The following is a 27,226-nucleotide window of genomic DNA, read 5'->3' on the forward strand; positions in this document are numbered from 1 at the left end:
TCCTTGGTCCCCTATCTTCTCAAGTGGCCCCCTCTTCACCATACCCTCCCCGTCACTGTGTTTGGTCTCCTCTTCACATCAGCACTCAAGAAGGGTGCTGAGGCCCTGGCTCAGGCCAACGTTCAAATAGCTGATCATGGCTCAGTGAAGTGCCGATGTGGCCTCTGTGTGTTCACGTGAATTCCAGAGAGCATGCCGGTGGGTCCTTCCCTCGTGGCCATCAGGCCAGTTCCTCGCAAGGCAACTCACAAGGGCAAACGGTGCCCCTATCTAGAGATTACTACTGTGTACCTACCTTTTACACATCCTTTCCCAAGTCTCTCTTCTATAGAAAAAGTCACTGCCACAATTGCAAGATAAAGAAATAATCATTTTATCGTGCATCAGACTATTTCATGGGGATGTCACAATGGCAAGGAGCCTAGTATAAAAATTGGAAGATGGGATGGGGCAGCAGAGGGGCAGCAGCATCCAGAGCTGGGGCTTATCCAGCCCGAGGCCTCAGAGGACATCACCTTTGCCTGTGGCAAAGTTAGTGGAGAAGGTTTGGGGCGGGACTTGGACTTCTGGCCAGCTTGCAGGGTGGGTGGGCTGTGTCTGGCCTATGCTAGTTCTCCCTCTATTTGGGACAGTTTAGAGGAGGGTGTGTCCAAGGAAGCTCCATTTTCCTGTGGCTGTGGATCCCTTTGGCCTTTGGGGTGCTAGTGGTGGTAGTGGTCGGGCTGGCAGAGGTTCCTAGAATCTAGTCTGTTTCACGGAGGTTAAACCCTTCAGAATCCCAGGAGTATCAGCTTTGGGGAGCCCCCTGGCAGGCAGAAAAGTAAAGCATGTGAATTGGCACAGACCCTCTCACTTCTTCCTGGAGGCAGTGCCCATCAAACCAGCATTCGTCCTGGTCCTGCTATTCCCTTGGCTGTGGGGATAGGACTTGGGGAGCGGGGAGAGTGGCTCAGCCCTATCTCTGGAGGGGGAGGGGTTCCCACTGCTTCCTTTCTCTGGGTCTGGCCTGTGCCATTGAGGGATGGTATTTTCCCTGGCACTGAGCAGACAGCTGAACAGAGCCCGCCAGGAGAGCAGTGAGCCCAGCTGGGCAGCTGTGGGGACACTTAGTCGGCTCAGTTTTCATCCACATCAGAGCTTGCCTGCCCCAAGATTATCCCCACATTCGAATGAGGCTCCAGCATCTCACTTGGTTTTGGCCTTCTTGGGTGGACGTTGAGCAGAGAGCTTGGTTGGAGGCCAAGAGTGTTGACCTCTTTGTGAGGGAGCCAACACCAGGAGGTACAAACCACAGGCCTAGGGAGCTTCTACAGGCCAGAGCTCGTGTTCTGAATCTGAGACTTTGAATTCAGACATTGAACCCTGGAGCTGAGAGCTTGGGGTCTAAGAACCCCCAATGGGGACCCCAGAGCTCAAGACTTGAAACCAGGAGCCTAGAACCGCGATGTGGGGGAAGCCTGGATACTGGGCTGGCAGTGAGTTTCTCTGGTGGTTGGGAGCCCACCCTGGAAGCAGTTGGGTCAGGCCAGGTCTTGCTGTGTGCTTGTCTTGCTCACAAAGGTTTGGACTGGGTTCCCGATGGCTTGGCTGTTGTGCAGGGCCAGGCCTGGGTGGCTAAGGCTGTCTCTGGGGGACTCTTTAGTATCCAGGGTACCCAGAGATAGGGGTGCCTTGCAGCTGCCTACCTTGTTTCTCAGAGTCTGCTCTGCCCTCAGGAACCGTGTGGGCTCTAGCTCAGTCTGTGTCTGTGCCTCCATCTGCCTCGAGGCTCCTCTCCTCCGACCTGAGTCCCTGACCCAAGTCTCAGACCAAGAAGACCCTCAGTTTCTGGGCCTTTGGGTACAGGAGCTCAGGAGGAGCTTTGGATGGAGGGATCTTGTGTCTCTGCCTCTGCATCTTGCTTGCTCTGTGACCCGACTGGGCATTGCCGTTTGCTGTAAAATGGGCGCAAGCATGCCTGTCTTCTCCAGCATCCAGTGAGATGGCCCAGTACAGGGCCTCCAGCACAGCATTTGCTCAGTCAATTTGATTGAGTGAAATAATATTTGGGAGAGGGCTTTCTTACATTCCCTCTCTGTGTGTGAGCATTTCCATTCTTAGTTTCTCGGAGGAGCAGCACTGTGAGGAAGAGACTCACACAGGGGTGTCACTGCAAAGGCCCTGCTAGGATCTCTGGTCCAGGATGGCAGCCTATACTCCTGCCTGGGAGGGACCAGGGAGTGGAGGGATTCCCTCTCTGAGGGGGAGGACAGGCAGTCTGGGCCCCAGGGTGGGACTGTAGCTTTCTCTTGCTCTCATCTCACTTGTTCTTCCTGCCCGGAAGGTCCCACAGAAATTGAACCTCCAGCTGCTCATGGAGGGCTGCAATTACCCCTTTGCTCTTGACCTGGTATCTGCCCATTCCCTTTCCAGGGTGCTTGAGAAGACAAGGCCACCAGGCTGAAGCTGCCAGGGGTCCGTGTGTATGTGTGGGGGTGCAACTTCCAGCAAAATGGCACCGATATCCCCCTGCCATAGGGCCACCTCTTTCCCTAGGTGGCAGGGTCAGCAGGCTTGTGGCTGTAACAGTCCTGTTTTCCACCTTAAGTCTACAAGTAGAAAAACGGATACAGGTAACAAATGAGTGGTCAGCAGCAGCCACGTGTGGACAGCTGGGAGCATGAGCAAGGTCCCTTTGGTCAGTGGCAGCCACAAAGACCCAGGCTTCAGGGAGACCCCAGTTGGTGCCCTTGGGTCGCCTGCCTGGTTTCGGTAATAAATAACATGAGGACCCAAAAACCAAACCAAAACAAAAAATATAACCAGTATCTTTTGGGGTGGGTGGTGGGGGACTGTTTAAATTATCGGCCTTCCCCGGGCCACTAGGTGGTTGCTGGGCATGCGCTGGGCGGCAGTCACCGGCACGTGTGCAGCTCCACCAGCCGCTGGCACTGCCGGCACTTGACGAAGCAGCACCAGTGGAATTTGCAGCTGCAGCGCTCAGCCAGCTCCACCTGTGCCGTGTGGAAGCCGCGGCCACAGCACAGTAGCTCACAGCCGTCGATGGCCTTGGACGTCTTGTTGCATGTGCGGCCCCTCGTGCCCAGCACGCCACTGCGCATGTCCTGCTCACAGAAGTCTGGGCTGGGCTCCAAGTACACCAGGTCCTCATCCGTGTGCGGCTTGAACTGCGCGTTGCGCGGCACCAGTGCCCTGGAGGAGCCCACGCGGCGTGGCTCCACCTCGGTGGCACCATCAAACTTCTCCTTCAGTGCGTGGCCCACCTGGCGGAAGGGCGGCACGGCTCGCCAGCACGTCTTTACTTCGCAAGAGCCCGACACCCCGTGGCACTTGCACTCCACCCGCATGTGTGTCAGGATGGCCTGCAGGGGACAGGGCGGGGAGACAGCCGTCAGGAGATGTGTCGGGGGGGCTGGGGAGGGGCTGCTCTGGGGCACACAGCGGGGGCATGGCGGGGGGGCATGCTGCAGAACTGGAGAAAGGTGGACTTCATGCTTCCTCTGTATTGAGTTCCTACTATATGCCATGGTAGGCTGGTAAGTTGGGGACAGTTGAAGATACTGTCACTGCCCTTGGGGCACTTGCAGTTGATGGGGAAGGGACATTTTAAAGGGCATTGTCAAGGGACAGCGAGTGACAAGTGACGTGATGGGGAAGACCATGGCTGCACTGAGCCTGCACAGAAACCTTGCCCGGTAGGTATGGAGAAGGCAGGTGGTGTCAGACTTAAGCCCATGATCTTTGCTGGGACACAGGATTCAAATCCTAGCTGTGCTACCTGTTAGGGGGGTGACTGACACAGAGGGATGGAGACACACCTATGTACATAAGTACGCATGGGTAAGGTGTGTTGGGGAGCAAGTGTGTTGTGTGGGAGGGCCACGCACACTGCTCGGTGACACCTGCGCCCCTGTCTGTTCCCCACCCTGCCAGGAGGCGCCTGGTGCTGGAGAGAGCCTGAGCAAATGTTGTCTGAATGGCATGTGGGTTGGGAGAGTGCTTGAGGGACCTTGCCGAGCCCACCTCTGTCCCAGTGGTGATGGTGGCAGAAGAAATGACACACTACCTTCCTGCCGGCCTCATTGTTGTGGAGGTTCATGAGGGCCCGGCTGGACGAGGCCCCTTTGCTTCGCTCCCGCACGTCCACGAATGACTGTGAGAAGGCCACACCGTAGGCGATGTTGTCTGAGCATCCTGACCACTGGAAGCCTGGGGTGCAGTGGGCAGAAGGGGCCACGGGTGAGTGGTGGCTAGGCCCTTGTTCTCCCTCTCATGCCTCCGCCTGTCCCACACTTACCTTGGGGGCTGACCCCATGCACTGTCCGGTCACAGCCGCACTTTTCCAGCTCCCCGCTGCTGCACGCCCGTGTCACTGCGAAGGCCACACCTGCTGAAGAGATGGCGTACACGAAGGCCGCCTCCCGAGTCCCTGTGGGAGGCAGAGGGGGGGCAGGGCTGGGTCCTGGTGCTCCTTCCACACCCTCCTTTTCAGAGTTGGGGGCATGTGGGACCTGAACAATCGAGGCCCCTGGAGAGATCGGGGCAGGCCGACTCCCAGAGGCCAGGAGTGGTGCTGTGCGGGCAAGCATTCTCACCGCACGGATGCAGAGCACACTTATATGTGCGAGGCACTGCCCTCTGTCTTCACGTGTGCCGAGCATTGTACCCTCACAGGTGCTGTGAGGTCAGTGCTCTCACCGTCCCCACGAGACAGAGACCAGTCAACGGTACGTGCCGAGCAGACAGCCCAGCTTCATTGCTCTTAGCTTCTGTGGGGTTGCTGTTCTCACAGCCCCCTCCAGAAGGCTAGTGATGTTCACGACGTTTGAGAGAGAAGACAGGCTCAGAGAGGTGACTGGACAGTAACCAGACTACAGAGCTGTGACTGCTATCCCAGACCTGGCTTCCTCTAAAACCTGTGTTCTTCTGTACCTGCTTCCCAGCTGGCCCCCCTGGGCTCTGAGGGGTCCCCCCACCTTAGGTTCCTGCCCCAGCCCTTCTAGCTCAGGCTGAGCTTGTTCCTGATGTCCTCTTGCTTCCTCATCTCTCTCAGTAAGAGTAAGTTATTTAAAGAGACAATGGTCCCTACTCTATACCTCACCACTGCTGATGAGGGCAGGTCCTCTACCACCAGGAGCTCTATCTGTCCCCATTTTACAGATGGCACAGTGCAGGTTTGGGGAGGGAAAGTGATAGAATCAGGACTCAGGCACAGGTCTGTCTGCCTTTGTGCCTGTTCTTTCCCTTCCGCCCATGACTTCTCAGCGGTTCTATTTTGGTGCCTGCCCTTGCCCCCTGCCTGAATGGGTGTTTTTATCCTCCTAGGAACTGTGCCTCAGGGGGTGTAGCTTCTGTGGAGCCTCTTTCTGGGGGTGTGGGTGGTGGGAGGGAATGTGTGTGTGTGCGTGCAGTGCAAGCGTGGTGCATGTGTGCATGGCTGGCTGGGAGTGTGACCAGACAGGCCCTGCTCCTCTGCTGGGCCCTCTGAGGGCCTCTGTGTGCCCGTGACTGTCCTTCTGTCTCTCGCTGGAGTGTCTGTGTCCGCAGGAGTGGAGGGGGCAGGTTTTGGCCCCGCGGTTGGCAATTACCTCTGCGACACCCAGGGCTGTGCTCTCGGCTGCCCTGGGGAGCAGTCGCCGTGGTCAGAGAGAAACAATCACCTCCTCTGTGCCCGTGTCTGCGGACGGGCAGCAGAAAAAGCTGAGCTGGGGTGGGGGCAGCTCAGGCCCTGGTGGCTCAGGATGCCCTGTTCTTGGTTCGGCCCTTCGGACTGGGGATACTGCCCACCACCCGCTCTCGACTGCCCACCCTCTGCCCTGGCCTGGCCATTTTGGGCCGGCATCAGGGGCCTTGGCTGGGGCCACGGGGGCCTCGACAGCCTGAGATGGAATCCTCTCCAAGTTAATCGAGGTTAATAGCAGGATCATGTTGGTTGGTTTTGTGCTGTGGCCGCCCAAAGAGAGACGACTTTAGTTTCTGGTATTTCTGGTATTTCCAGGCCTGAACCAGCACAATTCTTTGCCCCAAAGACCAAGGGGGGAGGGAAAGCGGGAGATAGGGCCGTGGGCCCCAGATCTTGGCCTGGCACGGTCCTTTCTCCTCTGCTTCTCCGGGCTCTCGGGCGGTCCTGGGCCACCCAAGCTCTGGCCTCGCCTCCTGTCTTGAGGGCTCGTGGCCCTGGGGTGCAGGGCGCCCTGTGAGGTTGCCCAGGGAGACCTCTGCCTCATTCCCCAAACCAACACCCATCTTCTGCCAGGACTCCATGTCCCCTCCTGGCCTTGGGGACAGGACGCTATGGTTTTCTTAGCTTGGGAGTGGGCCTGAAGGAAGGCTTTCTGGAAGAAAGAAAGAGCTAAACTTACAGAGTGCTTACTCTGTGCTGGGTGCTGAGCGCTTCCTTCACATGGTGTATGTACTCTTCACAATAATCTTATGAAGTAGCAACTTTTAACCCTCATTTTACAGATGAGGAAACTGAGGCACCGAGTGGTGAAGTCACTTGTCCAGTAAAAGAGCTGGGAAGTGGTGGCACTGAAATTTGAACTTGGGTATCCTGGCTCCAGAGCTTTCAGCCTTGACACTACCCTGCCCCATGGCCGGAGCCCCCAGGAATGGACATGCAGCCGCTCTCTTCCCACTGCCTGTGAAGCAAAGGACTTCCTTAGGTCTGCTCTAAATCTCACGTGCTGTAGGACAAGCCCAGTTACTTTTGCGGGTTCTTCACTGGGGGATGGTGAGCAGTTGGCCCCTGTACTCAGCACGGCAGGCCACAGAAGGCCTGGAGAACGTGGCCAAGCCCCCGTGCCCCTAGAGCCGATGGCAGTGGCTCCTCCAGCTCTTTCTAACTGGCCCTGGGCCCCGGTCCTTTGACTCTGGTGCTGCGGCCCCTTCCCGCTTCTCCCCTCTGTCAAGGTGCCCAGGCCGGGGCCTCGCTCACTAGGGCACCTGGCAGAGGCTGCTGAGGGAGAAAAAGGATCGTGACGCGCCTGCAAGCGAAGGAGAAGGGAGGTCCCAGCCACGTGGTAGATAACTGCTCCCTGCTCAGGGTTTGCCTGTTCCAGCTGCAGGAGAAAGACAGTCCTGGCTTTGTCCTCCCGGGACAGCAGAGCCGGCCCAGGGTAAGGCAGGACTCTCCAAGGTGCCAGCAGCCACCCTACAGCCTTCTGCCTTTTCTGTAGAGCCATCTGCCCATCCTACACTCAACTCCCTCCTGCTTTTTTCTCCTTCCCAGGGCACCTCCTTAGCCGGCTCCACTGGGCTAAGTCCTGTGTGTCCTCTGGGTCCTGTCTCAGGGCTGTCTTTGCTGACGTGCTGAGGCTGCCCGGGGCTGGGAGTTCAGCACTGTCCTGTGGCTCCAGTGGCTCCAGTAATGGCTCCCCTTTCTGAGGATGCCAGGGCCTTTGCATATGCCGTCTATGGCTCACAAAAGCTGGAGCAACCAGCTCTCTCCGGCTCTGCTCTGTGGAGGAGAAAGTGAGGCTCAGTGGCTTGTCTGGGATTCCCTCAGCCAGTCTGTGGCCAAGAGGGAAATGGAACAATCTGAGCACATCACCTGCAACATCTCTCCAGCTGTTGGAAGGAAGTACATCCTAGCTGGGGGGTGGGGGGTTGTTTGGAGGAGACCCAGATGAGGCTGAGTTGGGCTGGAGGGAAGCCATGGGCACCTGGCCCGTGTCCTGGTAGAAGTGGCACCCCCAGCGTAACTTGGGTGTTCCCAGAGCAGATTTGGTGGTAGTCCCTGGGGAGGTGGGAAGGATGGGCACGGGCCTCTGAGAAAGAGATCATTCCCTGTTCTCGCCCCAGCACACCTTTCTAGCTTCTTTTGCTCTCTCTGCAAAAGGCCACCTATCCTTGAAATCCATCTGTGCCTGAGTTCTGGTTCTGTCACTTCCAGGAAACCTCTCTGGATTTAAGAGACGATGTAGGGACAGGGCGGAGAGGAAAGGCTTTGGAGCTGGACAAAGCCGTGTTAAGACCCCTCCCTCTCTGCTCCCTCTCTGTTCCCAATTTGAACACGGGAAGTCCTGCCACCCTGCAGGCCAGACCCACGCACTTCTTCCACGTTTCCCTCCCACCATCACGAGTTCGCGCTCACTGGCCCGCCTGGCCCTCACGATCAGAATCGGGTTGCAGGCCGTAAGTATCTCGTGTTTGGCCTCTGCAGCCACATTAGAAGCTCCTGGGACCAGGCTGTCCCTTGTACTTCTCCTCTAGTCCCCCAGCGCAGGGTTGGGCACAGAGTGGGGCCCTCACAGCTGCTGGGAGACGGGTGGGGTTGGGGAAGCGTGAGGATGCTCACCGGGCAGGCCTGGGGTGGAGTCCCGGCGCTGCCACACCCTAGATGTGTGACTGCAGCTTTCCAGTCCATAGAATGGGGCAGACAGTACTACTGACCTCATCAGGTCGTTCTGGAAATCGATGAGGTAAAGTAAGGAACGTGCTTAGTCTAGTCCCTGGCACATAGTAGGCACTCAAGACTCAATAGCTCTTGTGGGACTATTGTTGGATGATTAATGCCACTTTATTCATTTGCTAATCAATGTGATGGGCCGCACACACTCTGAAGGTCAGTCAGTTGACCTTGTCCTTGCCATTGGGCTAACCCCTTCCTTAGGGCAGAGACTCGACCTTGTCGCTACCCCAAATGTTTATTGGTGGCCCACTGTGAGCTAGGCCCTACACTGTGCCGTGGGAGCACCCAGGTGAATTTGTCCTCAAGGAACTCTCAGTGGCAGAATGTCTCTGGGGGGTGCTCCTGCCGCCTGTTAAGTGGTCTGATGTCACCAAAAGGCTGGCCTGAGAGGTCACCCAGAGAAAGGCAATAGGTCGACATGTGATACCAATATTGTTGAGGACAAAGATGAGAACACAGGTGTTAGTGAGTGACTGCCCGGGACTGAAGAGCATTTACTTCCCAAATCCAGCCTGATGCCACTGTCCGCAGGGTGTCCTCACTGACGCCAGCCATGTGGGGGTGGAGAGAGGGGCCCGGCTGGAATCTTTGCTTCGCTGTGGCCAGTGCCCCACATCCATCCCTGACTGTGGCAGCCAGAACTGAAGGGGCCCCAGGGCTCACGGGGTCCCCTTGCTCAGGATAGGAACTTGGTTAAGGTCACAGCGAGATGCAGAGGCAGGGGGAGGCCCGTGCTGTCTGTGGGTGGAAGCAGGAGAGGAGTCTGCTCGGCCTTTGCCGCGTCTCCCATCCTGCTCGGGCCACCCGCTCTGAGACTCCCTCTTCCTGTCTTGCTCTCGAAGGCCCCCAACCTTCATCAGACTCTGTGGCCTCTGCCTCCCATCCTCAAAGCCTTTTCATTCATTCAACAAACACCTACCACGCGCAGGTGCTGCTCTGGGCCCTGGGAGGAAGCAGTGACTAAATGGCCCAGAGGTCATGCCACATCTGGCCCTTAGCACCTGCTCAGCCAAGAACTGCCACCTCTGGCCCCCATTCCTGGCTTCCCCAGATGCCAATTTTACCAAATTTCTGGTAGATTTTCACTTAGAGCACACACTGTCCTCACCAGTCACCATTATCTCACTGTCTGCCTGAACCTCAGTAGGACAGGAGCAGGGGGTGGCTTCCGCTGCCTGGCGTCGGGGGAGTGCAGAGGTGGGGGCTGGGAGGACTCAGGCAGTAAGAGAGCCGGGGGGGGGTGTGTGCAGGGACAGGGGGCTCTGTGGGAGAGTCAGCCCCCCAAAGATACCATCTCTGAATCCTGACGGGGGTCCCAGGGGGTTGGTTCTGGATTGTCCCACTTTGTGGGGAGCAGGGTGGTGGGGCTAGGGAATGGAAGGACCTTCCCAGAGATGTCACAGCCAAGAGCTGGCAGGTCCTGGACCCGGGCGTGTGACCGCCCCTGCTTGCTGAGCACCCCCTCAGCTGTGAAGCAGGAACAACACTACACACTCGCAGAGTCAGGGCGATCTGATGCGACAGCACACGAGCCCCTCAACAAACTGCATGCCTGGCTCCGGGGGCAGTCTGTTAGCTCTGGCCTCTTCCCTGTCTGAGGTCATGACCCCAGCCAGGCAGCTCATGAATGCGGTCCTGGCCAAGCCCCCCAATTCCCAGAGCGGGGGGCTGTGAAGGAGGCCTGGCCAGACCTGCCGCCGCTGCCGCTGCTGCTACCGCCGCCAAAAACGACAGCAGCTGGTGATGACGGACGGCTCTTCTTGGGTCAGGGGCTACACTAAGTGCTGCCATGCATTACGTCACTGAATCTTCGTGACAACCCTGTGAGGTCAGCGCACCTGCCGGTCCCACTGACAGGTGAGGATGCCGGGGCTTGGAGGAGTGAAGTCACCGCTCGAGGTCATGCTTGCCACGCGCCCCCTGCAGCTGCCTCACCAACCCCTGCCCCTCCTGAGAGTAGCACGCTGGCCTGGGAACGGACAAGTCCCTTCCCCGCTTGTTCAGTGGAGACAAATTAAGGCTTTTCCAAGAGGAATTTTACTCGGGGAGAAAATGAAAACATACGAAGTGAGGAGACGGATGGAGGGGAGGACGGCCGGTGTGGTGGGTCCGGGGGCGGGGCACCTTGACTCAGCTCGGAGGGGACTGGGCGTCTGACCAAGCCATTCCAACTGTCATCGGGAGCGGGTCCCGGCCAAGCCGGGGAGGGTTCTCAGAGTCTTCCCAAGCTTGCTGAGCCAGGGCTGGGCCCCTCCTCAGTTCCTGTCACGAGCACAGACGAGGACTGGGGTCCCTCACTGGCTTCGGGCCAGCGCTGACCCATGCGTGCCTTTCCTTGCTCCTCTAGTCCTTGCCCTGACTCGCTTCCGGTCGTTGGAGGACATTCAGCGACTGTCTCCTGCGTGCCAGGCTCTGCCAGGTGCTGGGAAGCAGGTAAATGAGGCATCACCTTTGCCTCGGAAGAGCTCGAGGTCTAGGGGTCGGGGGGGACAGGCACCCCAGTTCACTCTAAAGGGGGGAACTAAAGCCGTGTGGATACAAGTGGCTTGGAAAAAAGTGTGCATGTGTGTTTTTAGAGAGAAATTCATAGGGCAAATGGGGTAAAATGTGAACAGTTGGTGAATCTGGATAAAGAGTATATATAGCATGTCCTTGTACTATTTTTTGCAGCTTTTCTGTAAGTTTGAAATGATTTCAAAACAAAAAATTACCAAAAAACAAAACAAAAACAAACCAAAAAAAAAAAAAAGGGCAGAGGGGAGAACGCTGGCATCAACAAGGAGCTTGAGAGCCCAGAGGGAAAAAGCAACCACCTACCTATGGGAGCTGGCGGCCTGGAGGAGGGGCCTGCTGAGTTGGCAGAGAAGGAGGGCAGAGGACACAGCACGTGCAAAGGCTGGGGGTCTGACGGGGCCGGAAACCTGCTGGTCCACCTACTAGTCCACCCCTGACACCGAACGCCTGCTGTGTAAGAGGGCCTTCCCACGCCCAGTCTGTGATTCTGACCCAGTATCCGGGCTTCACCGGACAGGCAGCCCGGCCCTCAGCAGTGGCACCACCGTCCCGGGAAATCCTCCACTACCAGAGCGCTCGCTGGGCCTCGGCCTCTTCTCTGGAGCAGCAGTGCTCAGCAATGCCAAGCACGATCGTGCCTTTCTGGCCTCCGCCAGCTCCCAGGAGAATGGCTTCCAAATTTCTATCACAGTTGGTTTCCAACAACATCCAAATGGTTTGCCACAAGCCCAGCAGCCCTGGCCGTCCAGGACCACAGGTGCCAAGACAAAGGTTGGCCCAGGCAACGCCTTCTCGCTGCCTGAGCACGTCATAGGGCCCCATCGACTGCTGGTGGCCCAGGAGTGTCAGTTTCATGCTCAGGAAGTGGAAAAAGAGGCAGCTGGTTTACAGCACTTCCTCGAGGGCAGAGGCTTGACCCGGTGACCTCTCAAGGAGGCTTCCAGTTGGTTGCGTGGAACATTCTCTATGCCCTGGCCCACCTTCCTTGGGCTTAATGCCTTCTCATATTTCTGGCGTCAGCTGAGGGCTTACCTTCTTGGGAATGCTTGCTGTGAGCCCCAGCCCTGGCCAGAGGAGGGGTCCACCCCTGGGCTCCCAAGACTCCCGTGTCCCCTCCGTCACAGCGTTGTCTCATCGTGGGTGAGAGGAACACCCTGGAGCTGGGTTGCCTGGGCTCGCGTCCTGGATCTGCCACTTTCTAGTTCTGTGACCTTGGGCGAGTTAACCCTCTGCGTGCCTCAGTTTCTTCTTTTGTAACATAGAGGTCTATCCCAAAAGGGCCAGGTGAGTTAAAACACTCTGAACAGTGTCTGGTCCCTAGTTAGTGCTATTGGCGTGCAAACCTCTGCCCCTACTAAGCTGTGGTTGTTGACTGAGAGCCCGAGAGGACAGACGCTGGTGCCGTTTGTCCCTGGGTGTCGGGGTTGGGCGTGGTGCGGGTCTCAGTACGGGGCATCAAAGGTACAGACGCGTGGGAAGGGGCTCACAGACCAGAGGCTGAGTGCTAAGGTGCAACAGCACGGGGTGGGCGTCTGGAGCCCCGGTCTCAATTCTGATTGTGCTGTTCGCACTCCGAGGAGCCCGGGTCTGAGCCTCAGTTTCTTCCCTTGTGACACTGGATGGTCGCTCCAGGATGGAAGGCACTGCACCCTGCAGAGCGCGGCCCGGCACCACGAACAGCCAGCCAGCTGCCTCAGATGGCTCTCCCCCCACCTCCCGCCTTCCTGGCTCACCCCCATCTCACGGCACCCCCATCCGCACCCCGAGCCCTCGCTGGAGCAGGGTGCTATTTCCACTTGATAAATGACTGAACGGGCCGCCACTAATGAGCGTATCATTCCCCAGCCAAGGAAGTGGCTGTCTCTTCTGGGGTCCCCTGGTAGAGGGTCCACACCCTGGCACCACTGGCTCCCCCGGCACCCCCACGAGCCCCTCCCTCACCTTGCGTCACCACCTTGCCGAAGACAGGCAGGGAGTCGAGTGTGGAGCAGTTCCAGCGCCGGTTCCGGAACTGGTACTGGCACTCCTCGATGGCGAGCTGGGCGCCGCGGCGCACCGAGTCCATCACCTCCAGGTTCCGCTTGCACATCTGCACCTGCCTCTGGATCAGGCCCTTGAGCTTCTCGCACGTCTCCTCCTCTGAGATGCTCCCCACGGAGGACAGCTTGGCCAGGTACCTGGGGAGAGGACGGTGGGGGTGGAATGCGATGCAGAGCCCTGTCCCTCCCCGTCCACTCCCAGGACGAGGCCACGCCCAGCAGGTCTGTGGGAACCGACTCGTCCCAGCACAGGTCCTGGCTGTGAGCTTCTGTCTGGATCCAGTGACAGGCCCCCTTGCGCAGCTCTTGGGGCCGGGGCAGGGGAGTGCCATCTTGCCCGAGAACACCTCTATCTCATCTCAGCTTGGCCAAAGCAGGCAGAGCCCCCACGGGTCCCTCCCTGCCCTGATGTTATCCCAGCCCCTGAGCTCCTACACCTTCCTGTTGAAGTGCCTTGTAGCTGGGAGTCACTGTCTGCTCTGGCGTCTCTCTTTCCTGTCCCAGGCAGCCACCCCAGTGACCTAAGCCCACCTTCTGGCTGCAAAGCCAAGACCCTCACTGCCAGCCAATCCCAGGGCCATCCAGTGGCGACCAGCAGCAGAGCTGCAGCACTCAGGGGTGGGACAATGCGGGCTGGGGGTGCTCAGCACACAGGCGGTGGCAGGCAAGAGAGTCTTCAAAAACCAAGTATGCCGTGATCTCTCCTCAGCCCCTTGGGGTTTTACAGCCTGAAGATGGGGCGACAGTGCGGGCTCCACCTCCTAGGGTCATGGCGAGGATTACACTCTGGATGAGATGCTTTTTGTTGAGAACTCTGGGGTGAGGCACGTGCGGGGAGAAAGGACTTTAATACGCCCACTTCAGGGAGGACAGGAGAGAGCACTGTATTCACTGAACACCCAGTGTACACTGGGCACGGTGACAGGCACTCCATCCTGGCGCCTCCTTACCCCACATCCCTGAGGGGATCACTGTAATGCCCATTACGTGGGTTCCAGAATGAAGGCCAAGATGGCGATGTGTCCAAGGTGATGGAGTTAGCAAGCCCCAGAGTTGAGCCTCAAACCCCTTCAAACCCCCAGGGCATCCCTCTTGCCTGCCTCCCTCCACAGTGGGTTGAGGGGCCCAGGAAGGCACCACATCACCTAATGACAGATACTTTGTGATCTGGGCCAGGAGGCAAGGGGGCTGGGAGCAAGACACAAAATTGCTCACCAGGATGGGGAAAGGCCTGGTGAGGAAGAAGCAATCCCTCTCTCAAGGGAAGGGGAGTGCATTCACTGAGCACCTACTAAGCGCCCGTTGTGTTTCAGAGAGGTCAAGTAACTGGCTCATGGTCACGTGGTTTGTAAGGGTGGACCTGGATTGGAGCCCACCCAGGTCTAGATGTCTCCACGGCTTGTGCTGTAACTGCTGCCTCTCAGCCTGTCATCCCCCACCCCAAGTGTCCCTGGCACATAGTAGGTGTACAAGTGGCTGCCCAATGGTGGGAGGAGAGTCGGTGGTGACTCTGGAAGGTAAAAGGGATCTCGCATGTGAAAGATGGTCTGATGCGAGTCCGAGGCAGTGGGGCAGGAACTCAACGATTGTTTGCTGAACAGAGAACTGAATGAATCAATGGTGACCACACAGAAAAGTACACAGAAAACTCCATTAAAGTATGGGAAATGGCCCTGGCTGGCGTAGCTCAGTGGATTGAGCGCAGGCTGGGAACCAAGGTGTCCCAGGTTCGATTCCCAGCCAGGGTACATTCCTGGGTTGCAGGCCATAACCCCCAGCAACCGCACATTGATGTTTCTCTCTCTGTCTCTCCCCCTCCCTCCCTTCTGATGTTTCTCTCTCTGTCTCTCCCCCTCCCTCCCTTCTCTCTCTAAAAATAAATAAACTCTTTAAAAAAAAAAAGTATGGGAAATGTTTATGATGATGACCATAAAAATAGCAAGCTTTTAGGGAACTTAGGGGGCTAAGTACCTTACTCACATTATTGCATCTGACTTCTCAGAAATACAGTAGACTCTCATTTTACAGAGGGGGAAACCGAGGCACAGACAGGTTAAGCAACTTGACTTCTGTGCAAAATCACACTGATAGCAAGAAGTGCAGCCAGGACTCGAACCAGGTTTTGCCTGACTTTAGAGCTGTTGGTAGAGACATTGCTCTTTTATGTGGCTCAATGGCCAGAATTGACACCAGTGGGCGGAAGCTACTGAGAGCTGGGCTCGTCCAACTTAAGGAGGACAGGCAAGGTGCCACCGGCGGGCTGCCTGCTGTCACCGAGCCCTCTGTCCCTGGAGGTGTGCAAGCAGCAGCTGCATTCCATTGGCCAGGCATGTGGGTTGGGCCAGAGTGATGGTTCTCCAACCTGGCTGTGCAGTGAAACATTTGTGGGTTTGTTAAAAGCGCAGGTGCCTGGGCCCCACTCCAAGTGGCTTCTAGGCTTTTAACGTGTTCCCAGGAGCAGCTGTGATGCCAGGCTGACACTGGCCTGGAGGGTCCTTCAGGGGACTTTCTTGGGTAACTACTGGGGGTGCTCCCTTCTCAGCCTGCGGGAGACCTGACTCTGGGACCCATGCTCATCCTCATGGCAGCAGCAGCTCCTGGGCTGTGCAGCCTGTCTGAGCCTGGCTGTCTCGAGAGAGAATGGTTGCGGTCCCAGAGGGCTGCCCTGAGAAGTTAATGTGATTTAATGTGGCTGCTGCCTCTGGCTCTGAGCTGGGCACATGGTGGGTGCACCGAGGCCGTGAGGATCTCTCCCTTCCCTGGCAGCATGGATGAGTGAGAGGCGGGTGGTCTCAGGCTGAGGCGGTCCAACCTGTCTTCTCTTGCCTTCCCGGGCACCTCTGTCTTCTCTACCAGGTCCTGCCTAGCGGATGCACAGAGACGTGGTGCCCTGGCAGCAGCCTGAGCCTCTTAGAGGGACCCAGGGCAGGAAGGTGGTTGAGGGGCAGAGAGAGGGTTCGTCTGTGGAGCAAGGAGGACACTTGACTTCTCAGTGCTGCCGGGGTGCTCCCGGGCCTCTGCCCGCTGAGGGAAGGGGTCCCCTAGGGAGCGGGCCACCTGGTGCTCTTGGCCTGCAGGGGGCGCCAAGAGCCCAGCTACTGGCTGAGGGCCAGGTCCGTGTTTAGGAGGCCACCAGTGAGGGGCCAAGGAGTTGGGCCTCGAGTTGGATCCTTTCCTGTTCAGACCCAGGGTTGGCCTCTTGGAGAAGGGCAGGGGCACCTATATCCTCTGTGACATGGGGGCACGGAGTTGTTCTGTCCCATCTCCACCTGTGCTCCCTCTGCATCTAGCCAAGGGGCCAGGTTGGACTGTGCTGGGTCCTGGCTTCCGGGGAAGGGAGCTGTTCAGGCGCAGGGGCTCTGTGGGCAGGTGGACAGGTGAGGGAGGCCTGGCTGGGCCACCTGCCCACCGTGTGACCTCGGGGAAGTCCCTGCCCCTCTGGGAGCCCATCTCCTCATGGGTAGGATAAACCAGTGGGTCTGCATGGTCATTGCCACTGTCAGAGTCAGCAGCCCTGCTTCTATAGGCTGGGATGGGGGGTTTCAGGCCTCCAAGGCCTCCTGGACCCATGCCAGGCTGAGAGATGGAGCTCCTGCCATTGACGAGGAGTAAGATGGACCCGAGGGGCCTCCTACCCGCCTCCTGGAGGCTCAGAGCTCAATGAGGAGAGATGGGCTGAAATAACAGTAGTAGGGATTTAGGGGTGAGCTGCTGGGCTGCCATGGCTGTGAGTCACTGGGACAGCTTCCAGGAAGAAGCTGAGAAACCTCTTCCACCAGGGAGTGTCCCTGCCCCCATAGCTGGCACTGATGCCCACCACCCCCAGCCCCTGCCTTTATCTGGCCCAGCAGCTGTCCCCTTCCAAGCCACAGGAGGCACGGCCCCACCCCCACCCTGGTTCTCCTAGAGCCCATGGTCTTGCCTGGGAAGGGCTGGGTGCCAGAGCTGGAAACGCGGTGGAGAAAGTGAGGACCATGGGCATCGCAGGCTACCCCTGCATTGCTTGCTTGTCTGGTATCCTTAGGGTGTCTGCCCTCATTTTACAGATGAGCAAACTGAGGCCTGAAGAAGTGGAGTGACTCGCCCAAAGTCACCCAGCTAGTGAGTGGCAATGCTTGTAATGCAAATCTGGCTCTGACAGGGGACTCTCTTTCCCTGTACCCTGGTTGTGGGTCTGTGCCGTGGTGTCCTGCCAGCCTGGGCTCTGCTTGTGCCTGGGACGGGCTGCAGCACGCAGAAAGTGTTTAATAAAAACTTCCAGTGTGCACAGAGGGCTCTGTCCTGACCAGGTCCCACTGTTCACCTCCTGGCAGAGTACTCAGGGTAGGTAAGGGTGTGTGTGTGGGGGTGGGGGTGGGGGGGTGAGGGACAGCTTTCTAGCCTGCTGAGGGTGTGGAGACCCTTAGAGCCGAGGTCCACCTGGTCTTGGGGGCCTCTGGAACCCCCTCTCTACACCCTAAGGTAGTTCAACCTTTCCCCCAGAGACATGCATGCCACCTGCTGACCCTGGAGCTGGGCTGGACTCAAACATCGACTGCACAAGCCATTTCTGGGGGAGACGGAGCCTGGGCATGATGGGTCTTGGCTGCCGCTGGGCTTGTCCGGCCGGGGGAGGGCCTCGACCATCCCTGCTTCTCCTCCCGTCCTAGTTGCGCTGCCCCAGTTTAGGCTTCTTCCTGCCACTGCTGAGTACAGGCTTAGCAATTTGCCACCTGCTGCTCCGGCCACCCAGGACTCTAGCCACAGCCGTGCCTTCGATCAGGTTACCCCACCAGCCCAGGCCGCCCCGGCCACGGCTGCCAGCCAGCTCGTGCCCCATCTCCTCCAAGGGGGGCTGCGGGTCCTTCAGGCTCCTCCCAGGAGGCCCTCCCCGCGCCTCGGCCCGTGCCTGCAGCCTGCAAGGCTGGAGCGCCCTGGCCCTGCCAGGGAGATCAGATCCTCTCAGCCACCTGCTGTTTTCATTAGAAACTAAAATTAGCTGGGCTTGTCCCAAGCTTTTCCAGGTTTGCTTGCTTTTTAAAAAATATATACAAATTCCTAGAGGAAAACCCGCACCTCTGGGGCTCCTCCCCGGCGCTTCCTCTGCGCGTCCAGAGGACAGGACAGGGGAAATAGCTAGAGCGTTTGGGAGGCCAAGCAGATCAGTGGCGTGGGTCCCGGCCCTGCGGGTGTCCAGGTGGGGGCTGGGACGCCGGCCCAGGCCTCTCTGCCCCCTCCCTCTGGCCTCTCTGCCTGCCCGGGCCACATTTAGAGTCTCCTCAGGAGCGGTCCTGCCTGTGGCACCAGGGAGGAGGAAGGCCGAGCGAGAGGGAGGAGGAGCCCGAAGGAAACGGAGTGCCTGCCGAACAGCGAGCCCCTTTGGGAGATGCAGGTCCGGGTGACAGTGAGAGGGACACGGAACCCATCCGGAACTGTGTTCTCGTGGGAGGTGGGGCATACCTGGTTCCCCAAGGTCCCCACCACACCCCCCAGTTATTCAGATCTTTGAACATTTCTGTACCCATGGTCTTAGTATCCTGCTGTCCTCTCCCCCAGGGCACCCCTGTCCCCGAGACCCTGACCCCTGAGTGCGGCACATAGTGCAAGAGCGATGGCAGCTGGAGTCCGGATCCCTCCTCTGGGAGACCCGAGGCAAGTTAGTGGGCATCACGGAGCCTCGGTGTCTTCATCTACAGAATGGGGAGAGCAGTAGTTTTTATTTCAGGAATCTTACAGGAGTGAAACCTTCACAGAGCCGGCACTCCGCTGCTGTTGGCAACATTGTTACAGTCCCATCGCTGTTAAGGCGTGCACCGGCATCCTGATCATCACCACTGCTGTTTCCGAGCCTCGTCACAGCCGCTCGGGCTGGACCCCGGCTGGCCCTCAGGCCAGTTCTACTCGTCTGTCTGCTTTGCTTGACTCTGGGAGCTCTCTTAGCCCCAGGTCCCCAGCACTTTCTTTTCAGCTGAGCACACCCCGGGGAGGACACACTCCCTTCTGGAACACTGGGCCACTTCAGCCTCGGTCCCAGCGGCAGACTTTCGACAGAGTCCCCAGACAGAGCACGCAGAGCTAGGGAACGTGTTTTTTAGCGCTTCTGGCCCACCAGGTGGATGCTTCAGGGACCAGGCGTTTGAGAGACAGGACGGGGTGGGGAGGGGGGTGTTGTCAGATGTTCAGGAGCCAAGGACACTGGGGTGAGGAGGGCAGGGACAGTGGGTGTCCATGACAAGCTCAGGTGTGCCCAAACTATTTGTGGGACTAGATGACTGGAAGAGAGGCACCTGACATCTCCTGTCACTTGTACTCTTCCAACAAGAGTGGCATGCTTTGCTGTATCCTTATTGCATCCATTCGGGGCTGGCCAGGTGCGTGTTATCCCCTCCGTTTTACAGGGGAGGACACTGAGGCTCAGAGACATGTGTTCAAGGCCATGCAGCCAGTCAGGGGTGGTCAGGGTTTGCAAACAGGGCCATCTGGCTCCTGAGCCTGGGCTGGCTGACCAGGCTCCAAGGGTGGCCCAGGGCACCGAGGACAGGGTGGCTGGGCACCAGTGGACAATGACTGGAGGAAGGCGGCTTCCTTCTTTCACGACGAGTCTTTCCAGAGCCCTGTGTCTTTTCTGCACCACAGTGAAGGCGTCCGGGCTGCTTTCAGGAGGAGTGAGGGGTCCTGCAGAGGGACATGTCTCCAGGGCTGTGTGGCTGCCTGGACAGTGTCTGGGTCTGTGGTCTCCACAGCTTTTAGGGCCACAAGAGGAGCCACTGCCACTGGCCTGAAACCCCCGGAGGGGCAGCCAGGGAGGGGGGGCCGGCCTTGGAGACACTCGCAGTGGGTGTGGGGTAGTAGGTGCTGCCCAGCTTTAGCGTGACTCCAGGGTTCTCCACACCAGGCCCAGTTTTCGTTGCTGCAAGGGCTCTTCCTCCGTGGGGCGGGGGTGGGTGGGAAGATGGCCGCCTCTGGAGCTCAAGTCCCCACCTCTGCACCTCAGGGCACTGTCCCCTTCTTCCCGTCTCCTGGGATCCCCAGCTCCTTTCACTCCCGTCCTCAGGAGACTCAGCACCCCCGCTTTCTACTTCTTGGTTTCCCAGTTCCCATTCCTTCCATCACCCTGGTGTCCCAGCTGCCCGCACTTCATTCCTGTGGGCTCCGTGTCCCCCACTTCCTGTCTGGGAAGCCCCCCACATTTCCCATCTCACAGTGTCTGTTCCCAGGGGGGCTGGGGGCTGATTCAGGGCTGGAAGGTGGCCGCTCAGACCTGAGCCGGGAAGACCCCAGAGCCCTGCCAGAAGGTGAGAATTTTCTTTCTCTCTGTGGGGCAGGTGTGTTTGGGGGAGGTGAGTGTGTGTCAAATTTAGGGCACTTGCTGACCTTGCCTTGCCCTCTAATTTGCCAGCAGACAGCTTCTCTCTCACAAAGGCCCACCCACCCTTGTCCCAAGTGCCTTTCCTGCCCTTGTAGCCACGGACCGACTGAACTGCCCTTCCTAGTTCCACTGAGGCAGCCCTGGAGGCGGGGGTGGGGGGGGCAGCGAGGAGGGATGGGTGAAACCCCAGTTGAGCTGTGTCCAGCGCCAGCTTCCCGGAGCGAGGCTTGTGCTCTGGTAACTCCAGGTTTCTCGTGAGTTCCTTGGCCATGGTGGATCCCTCCTAAAAAGGCCCAATCCTGGGAGACCCTGTGGCCAAACCCATGCCCCCACCCCCACAGGGCAGATGGGAAAACGTTGGTTCCTTCCTTGCTCCAGTTGCTCACCCCCTGGAGCAGAGAATGACTGGCTGGGGGGAGGGGCTGCCGGTCTGCTCGCCTCCACTGCAGGGGCTGTCCTGGGAAGACGGGAGACCTGGGATGGCGTTCCAGCTCCACCACTGATGTGCCCTGGGACCCCAAGCACCCCACCCAGAGCCCGACCGAGCAGGCCTTAACAGATAAGTGTTTGCCATGACTGAATGGGGCACAGCAGGCACCTCCACCCCCCTCCCTGCGGCTTGGAGGCTCAGTGTCCTGAGAGGGGGCTGAGCTGACAATCTCTGAGAGCCCCTCTCACTCTGGTGGCTGGGATTCAGTCCTCGCTGCCCAGGTGCCAGCGCAGCTGGGCATCCTTGACCCGAGAGGAAAACTCTGAGGTCTCCAGCTCCTGGGGAAGAGTTCCTGAGCCCCGATCCTGTAGGATAGGACTGGTGTGTGAGTGGAGTGAGAAATAGGGTCTGAAAGGACCATTCAGAGTCACAGCAGAAAAGAGGCCCCTCCGGTCTCACTGGCAATTTCCCGCAGCTTCGCGTGGGCCTCTCCGAAGTTCCCTCCTGAGCCGTGAGCTGTCGGGAGGCTCTTTCCCGCCCCAGATGCATCAGTCCCTCTTCCCACCCTCCTCCCACCCCTCCTCTTCTCAGACCAGGTCCCCTCGCCTGTGGCTGCGGCTGCGGGGGGTTCTGACTTGGCCAGGGATCTCTTCAAGTTTGGGTTCAAGTTTGCCAGGACGTGGGGGAGGGGGAGGGGTTCCGATGGGGAAGAGGAGCTGGTGGGGTCACAGCAGGGAGCGAGCCTTCTCTGAGCTTGGCTGAATCACAGAAGAAGCAGTTCAGGACTCGGAGATAAAACCTGGCAACTCCCGTGGAAATCTGGACAGCAACCTCGGGGTCGCAGCTTGGCCGTCCAGCTGAGCTTGCCGAGCAAACCTGCGGAGGCGCTTGCGGGCTTGTTTGGAGTGGGGGTGACGGCGGGGCCAATGGCGTGCGGCTGTCACTCCCATTAGTGGTTCCCTGGCCAACTCTGTGCCAGGTTGGCTCGGGCCAAGCCCTTCTTCCCAGAGGGAGGAACAAGAAGCGGAGGCTTGGTGCAAATGCTCAGCTTTCCAAACGCACCCACAGGGCCCGAGTTGGGCGAGTTTCAACAGGTTTGGGGAGCACTGCCTTGTCAGATGCTTGCTGAGTTGCTCAATTGCTAATCCAGGGCTGAGGGGAGAAAAGTCAAGCCACAGCAGACAGCTGGGTCGTCACTGCCGCCTGAGCAAACCCCTCGGGCAGAGCCGTCCCCGGGGCCCCGCGATGCAGGGTGAGGGGTAGACAGAGCTTAACCTGGCTCTGAGGGGTGTGCCCTCGCCGGGGAGCTGAGGCCAGAGCAGCAGGTTGGCCAAGTGACAGCCACACTGTCTGACACCCACTTTGGCACATCTTAGCATCACCTGGGGCTCGGGGACATGGAGCGGAACTCCCTCCTACTCGAGGTCTCTGAAGATAGGGCGCCAGCTGACCACAGCTGAAAGCCCTCTGCAGGGGACCGGCCCTTCCTTCCTTTATCCTCCAGGTACTGACTGCACATCGGGCGCACGTCGGGCACACGTCAGGCACTCCCAGGGTGCCGAGCGGAGCTCATGCCACGGCCTCGGCCCCAGCCGTTCATGACCTTGCAGAAGAAGAAGCCGCACTGCTGGCTGACAGCTGTACACGATCCAGAACAGTCCCAGGGGCAGGGGACTGACAACCCGCGATCAGGAAATGCGAGAGTGAGTCCTGCTTCCGATGCTCAGAATGTCCTTGGGGAAGTCACTGCGCCTCTGAGCCTCTGTAGCAGCGCTGAGAAGGGTGCAGCCTCCTTCCTCTGAGGGCAGTGGGGGTGGGGGGGAAGGTTCTGTGGTCCCGACAGGGTGGTGGGTGTGAAAGCGCTTTGTAAACCACTGATTCTCCACTGGGGGTGGTGTGCCCCACTGGGGACATCTGGCAATGTCTGGAGACGTTTTTGGTTGTCGTCTGCTGGGGCTCCTACTGGCATCTGGTGGGTAGAGGCCAGGGATGCTGCAGACGCCCTACCGTGCACAGGCAGGCTCCGGCTGGCACGGGGCGAGCTGCAGAGGGATGTGGGTGCGCCCGTGATGGTGCTCAGTGCCCAGAGCCATTGGAGGAGCTCCGAGAGGGCAGGCTTTCACTCTTTAGAAGGGGGGGAGGTACCCTTTATAGCCGGGGACTAGGGGGACACTTCCCGGGGGAGGCAGGCCACACCTTTGCCCGTGGGGCTGGCGCTGACACCCGGGCTGGCTCCACACACACCTGGCCCAGCGAGCTGTGCCCAGAGTGCCGGGCCAGGGGAGTTCCCCGGCCCGCTGGGGGAGCAGATGCCCAGAACTGGGTTGGGAGATGCCCACCCACAGAAGCCAGATCCAGGGAGAAACCTGATGCTGCCCCCGGGGGCACCAAAGGGTCCTCCCAGCAACCCCTCCTCAGGCCAGCGGGCTTTGCCTGCGAGCCAGGCTGGGCCTCCCTCACTCTGCGAGGCTCCTGTCGGGGCCCTGGTTGAAGAACGGGGTGGCGGCGGCCTGGAATCCTACACGTGTGGGCTGCGTCAGGTCGAGGGATATGGACAGAACAGTTTGGGGTAAATGGGGTTTGGGAGCAGCACCCTGAAAGCCTGTTCTCTCCAGTGCCCCTGTAGACAGGGCCCCGACGGCCCCGTCTCACAGACAGCAGCAGCCACGGCTGCCGCTTCCTTTGGTGCGCCGGGCTCTGTGCTCAGAGGCTCCGTGCGTGGCCTCTCGCTCGCCTCGCAACCCCCCGCATGGGAAGCCATTTTACAGATGAGGCTCCTGAGGCTCAGAGAGGTCGAGTCACCTGTCCGAGGTCACCAAGCTGGTCAGTGGCAGGGCTGGGATGGAACTGCGGCTGTCTGTCGTCCCGGAGACCCAGTGCTTAGCCACTCTGCTGGACTGTCTTTGGGTGCCACACGGGCTACCTGCCGGTGCCTAGCCGGCCTGTGCTGGGACCCCCGCTCAGCGTGCCCCCGCCTTCCTCCAGGAAACCCCAAACAATGAACCCTTAGCTTGTCCGTCAGTTCTGTGACTCTTCCCAAGACTTCATCTGGGGGTTTGGAGCCACTGCTGACCACTGCCACCCAGAGGATGGAAGAGGCCCACCCAAGGTCACCCCACGTGTGGGGCAGAGCTGGGACTGGAACCCCATCTCCCGACTCCCAGCACCGCCCCAGCACCTGGGGGAACGGTCAGAGATGCTTCTGAGCCCAGGTCTGTGGCGGAGCCCAGGCCATCCACTGATGGTCGGTTTTCACCCACCCATCCATCCCTCCCTCAGTGGTGGGAGCTACCACAAGCTGTCAACTCACTCCGCCTGCCAGACACAAGTCTAATCAACAGCTTCCAGCCTCTCTGGGCTTGCCCAGGCCTCGGGCTGCGGAGCCCTCCCAGCTCCAGGCTTCGTCCCGCCGACAGCTGCACGCAGCGGGACACCTGGCCTCCCTGCCAGGCCGCCCGCCCGCCCGCCTGCCCTTCCGAGACGACAGACAGTGCCGGCGCTCGCACCCCGCCAGCCAGCCGCCCCTGGACGGCAGCCCCTGGACGGCAGCCCGACTCCAGGTACTAAGAGGGGAGTGGTCAGCCAGGCCCTGCCCCTCTGAGGGTGCTGCCAGCCACCCTCCTGGGGCCAGACCTCCCGCACGGCTCACACTCACAGAGACCCAGTGCCAGCCACCATGCCTGCCTGCCTGCCTGCAGCTTTTCCTTCTAGAGGCAGATTTTGGATCAGATCCTTCTGCCATTTACTCGGCAGGTGACTTTGGGCAATTACCTCCAGGATCCCCCATTTTCTCCTCCGTGAAACAGGGGTCCGATGGTGTCGGGTGCAGTGAGCCCAGTGGGAGCTATAATAACTATCATCTGTATGGTCACGACGCTGACCTCCAGGCCAAGCCCCGCACTTCGTGACTGCTCCTGCTCACACGTAACTCCTTCCTCTGCCAGTGACAGCATGTGCATTGTCCCACCCACTCGTGAGTTTGCTTCTCATCTCGTCTTTCTCTCTAGACCCCGAGCTCCTGGAAGTCCAGGCTGTGACACAGATCTCAAGCAAGGCCACCTCAGTCCCTGGCCTGGGGATGGACGGAGGGTGACAGATTCAAAGTCCGTGACCTAGTCTTGGATGTGCCCAGAGATCTCTGCTCCATCACAGCCTCTCTGGTGGGCTAGGGTCCTGGGGAGACCCTGTCCTTTCTGCAGTGGGCTGAGCAGAGACCCTTGGCTCGAAGCCCGAAGCCCAGGGCAGAGCGGGAGTGAGCAGGGTCATCCGGAGACCGCTCCGTGGCAACCTGAACCATCTCCGTTGCGGAGAACAGGTTTGCCAACCTTGCTTCTCCCTCACCCCACCCCCCTGTGGCGCCAGAATGAGAACTGAGCTGTTGGAATACCCCTGGTTGGCGTGACCCAGAGCTAGGGCTGGGATGTGACACCACCTGAGCCACACTGGCCCAGCTGTGGGATGGCTCCAGGGACGGGGGCATGGCGCTGCCCGGGAGTCAGAGCACCTGCGCTCGGTTCTTGGCTCTGAGTTCGGGCGAGTGGTTTCCCCTCCTGGGGCCTAAGTTTCCTCATCTGGAAACGGAGCCCAAACACTAGATGCCCTGGAAGGCCGTTCCACCACGGATGACGTCCTCTCCCCCCCGAAGGCCTGGGTCAGACCCTGGGGCTGCCACTCCCCTGTTGGCCCTTCCGGGTCCCTCTGCTGGGCGGTCAGCCCAGCCCTCACTCTTCCCGATGCTCACGTTCTTGGTGGGGACCCGGCTCTCGACCCATGCTTTCAAGAGGCAGCTCCAGGGACCCCAGACTCCCTCAAGCCCGAGTCAGCTCCCGTCCGGGGCCCTGCGATTCCTCCCCCGCTCAGGGGGCCGGAGTGCCGGGCGGGCAGCGGGAGGAGGTGGGGATGCCCTGGTTTCTGTACACTGTGCCACTGCCCCTGAAGTGTTAATCAAATCAAACCTCCAAGAAAAACAAAAGCTCTGCAGCCACTTCAGGCGGCCTCGGAGTCCTCGCTCCCAACAGCTGGGAGAATTCCACATCACCTCCGTCCCCCAAGCCCTGGGTGGCTCGGACCCCAGCGAACACTCTCCTTCCCGCCTGCAGGGCCCCGACTGGCCGCAATGACCTCATAGCAACAGCCATTGGACACTCGAGGCAATTTCATGGGAGATATTTGTTCTTTGGTCTTGATGCAGAGGGAATTTTTTCCTCTCCCGCTGTCTCCATGGAAACCCCGGCTACACTGTTGGCTAACCCCCTTCCCACCTCATGCTTTTCAGATCAATATTGGAGCTTGGCTCCCCACTGGCTGCCCACAGAGGATGAGGGCAGCGCTCTGGGCCAGGGTTAAGCCGGGAGCCTGGGGAATAGTTACTGAGGGCGATGGAGGAGGAGTCTAGGGTCCTCTCTCTTCCCTGTGGACTCACGGCCGAGCTCATCCCTTTAGAATGCCCCCACGCTTCCCAGCCAACCTCCTGTCCCTTCACAGGGAGTCCCTTGAGTCAGGCCCTCTTCGAAGAGAAACAGACAGGTCACGAGCAGTCACCACCCCTCCCTCCTTAGGCGAGGCGCCGCGATGTGGGGGGCTGTTGTCCTCTCTAACGGCTGGACGGAGTTCCTTCTTGCCCCAGGGAGAACCAAGGCCAGCCCGCGCCAGCCAAGGGCTCTCGGAGGCCCCGCGTCCCGGTCCCTGCTCTTCCTCTATCCCTAGCTCCCGCCCCCCAAGCAGAAACAGGTCCCTGCACGCCTCCAGCCCAGCCCGCAGCGCGGCGCAGCTCGGCGCGGGGAGCTCGCTCCTGGACGTCTCAAGATTAACCTGCTGCTATGGCCCGGAGTCCTTCCCCAAAATGGGCTTCCTCGGTGACCTGTCAGCCCAGCGTGGGCTGCGCCCCACGCCCGACACCCCACCGGGGTGGCCGCTCCCCACTCGCACCCCCTTGCGCTCTGGGGCGCCCCAGGCCGCCTATGGGTGCGGAGGCCGCCGCCACCCCTGCTGCCTCTGGGCTGTGAGCCGGACCAGGCAGGAGGGGTGTCCAAAGGGAGGCCCGGGCAGTGGAGAGCGCCAGCGAGCTTCGCGTCCGGCGGCCGAGACACCTGCGGAGCGCCCCCCCGTGCCCGCTGCCCCGCCCCGCCTGGCCCCTGCCGGGTTCAGCCAGGTCCCAGCCCGACTTACAGCCAGTTGCTCGCGGCGGCCGAGAAGACGGCGAAGACGAGGAGGCGCAGGGAACGCAGGCAGGAGCGGGGACTCATGGTGCCGCCGCGGGCGCCCGTCCCTGGGCAGCGGCTGCGGCCGCTGGGGGCCTCCCGTCGGGGCGGCAGGTGGGCACCCCACGAGTGAGCTAGGGCGCGGCGCCGGGCGCGGGCCGGGGCGCGCGCAGCCGGGCTCTGCCTCCGTGCCTGCCGGCAGCCCTGCCCGCTGCTGCGCCCGCTGCCCGGCGCGGACCAGACTGTCAGCGCCGCCCAAGAGCCGGGATGCGGCGGCGGCGG

General features: G+C 59.8%; 1 protein-coding gene across 1 annotated transcript; it reads right to left on the reverse strand.

The window, feature by feature from the left end:
- Positions 1–349: 349 nt before the first annotated feature.
- WNT4 (Wnt family member 4) lies at positions 350–27,226 on the reverse strand. The gene is made up of 5 exons (XM_045859517.1): positions 26,913–27,226; positions 12,869–13,104; positions 4,298–4,429; positions 4,067–4,209; positions 350–3,362 (listed from the first exon to the last, which is right to left on the reverse strand). Exons 1-5 carry the CDS (start codon positions 26,987–26,989, stop codon positions 2,895–2,897), a joined length of 1,056 nt encoding a protein of 351 aa, XP_045715473.1. The 5' UTR covers positions 26,990–27,226; the 3' UTR covers positions 350–2,894.

The sequence above is a fragment of the Phyllostomus hastatus genome, unplaced genomic scaffold, assembly GCF_019186645.2.
Source record: "Phyllostomus hastatus isolate PE091 unplaced genomic scaffold, TTU_PhHast_1.1 phas_scaffold_182, whole genome shotgun sequence".
NCBI lineage: Eukaryota > Metazoa > Chordata > Mammalia > Chiroptera > Phyllostomidae > Phyllostomus > Phyllostomus hastatus.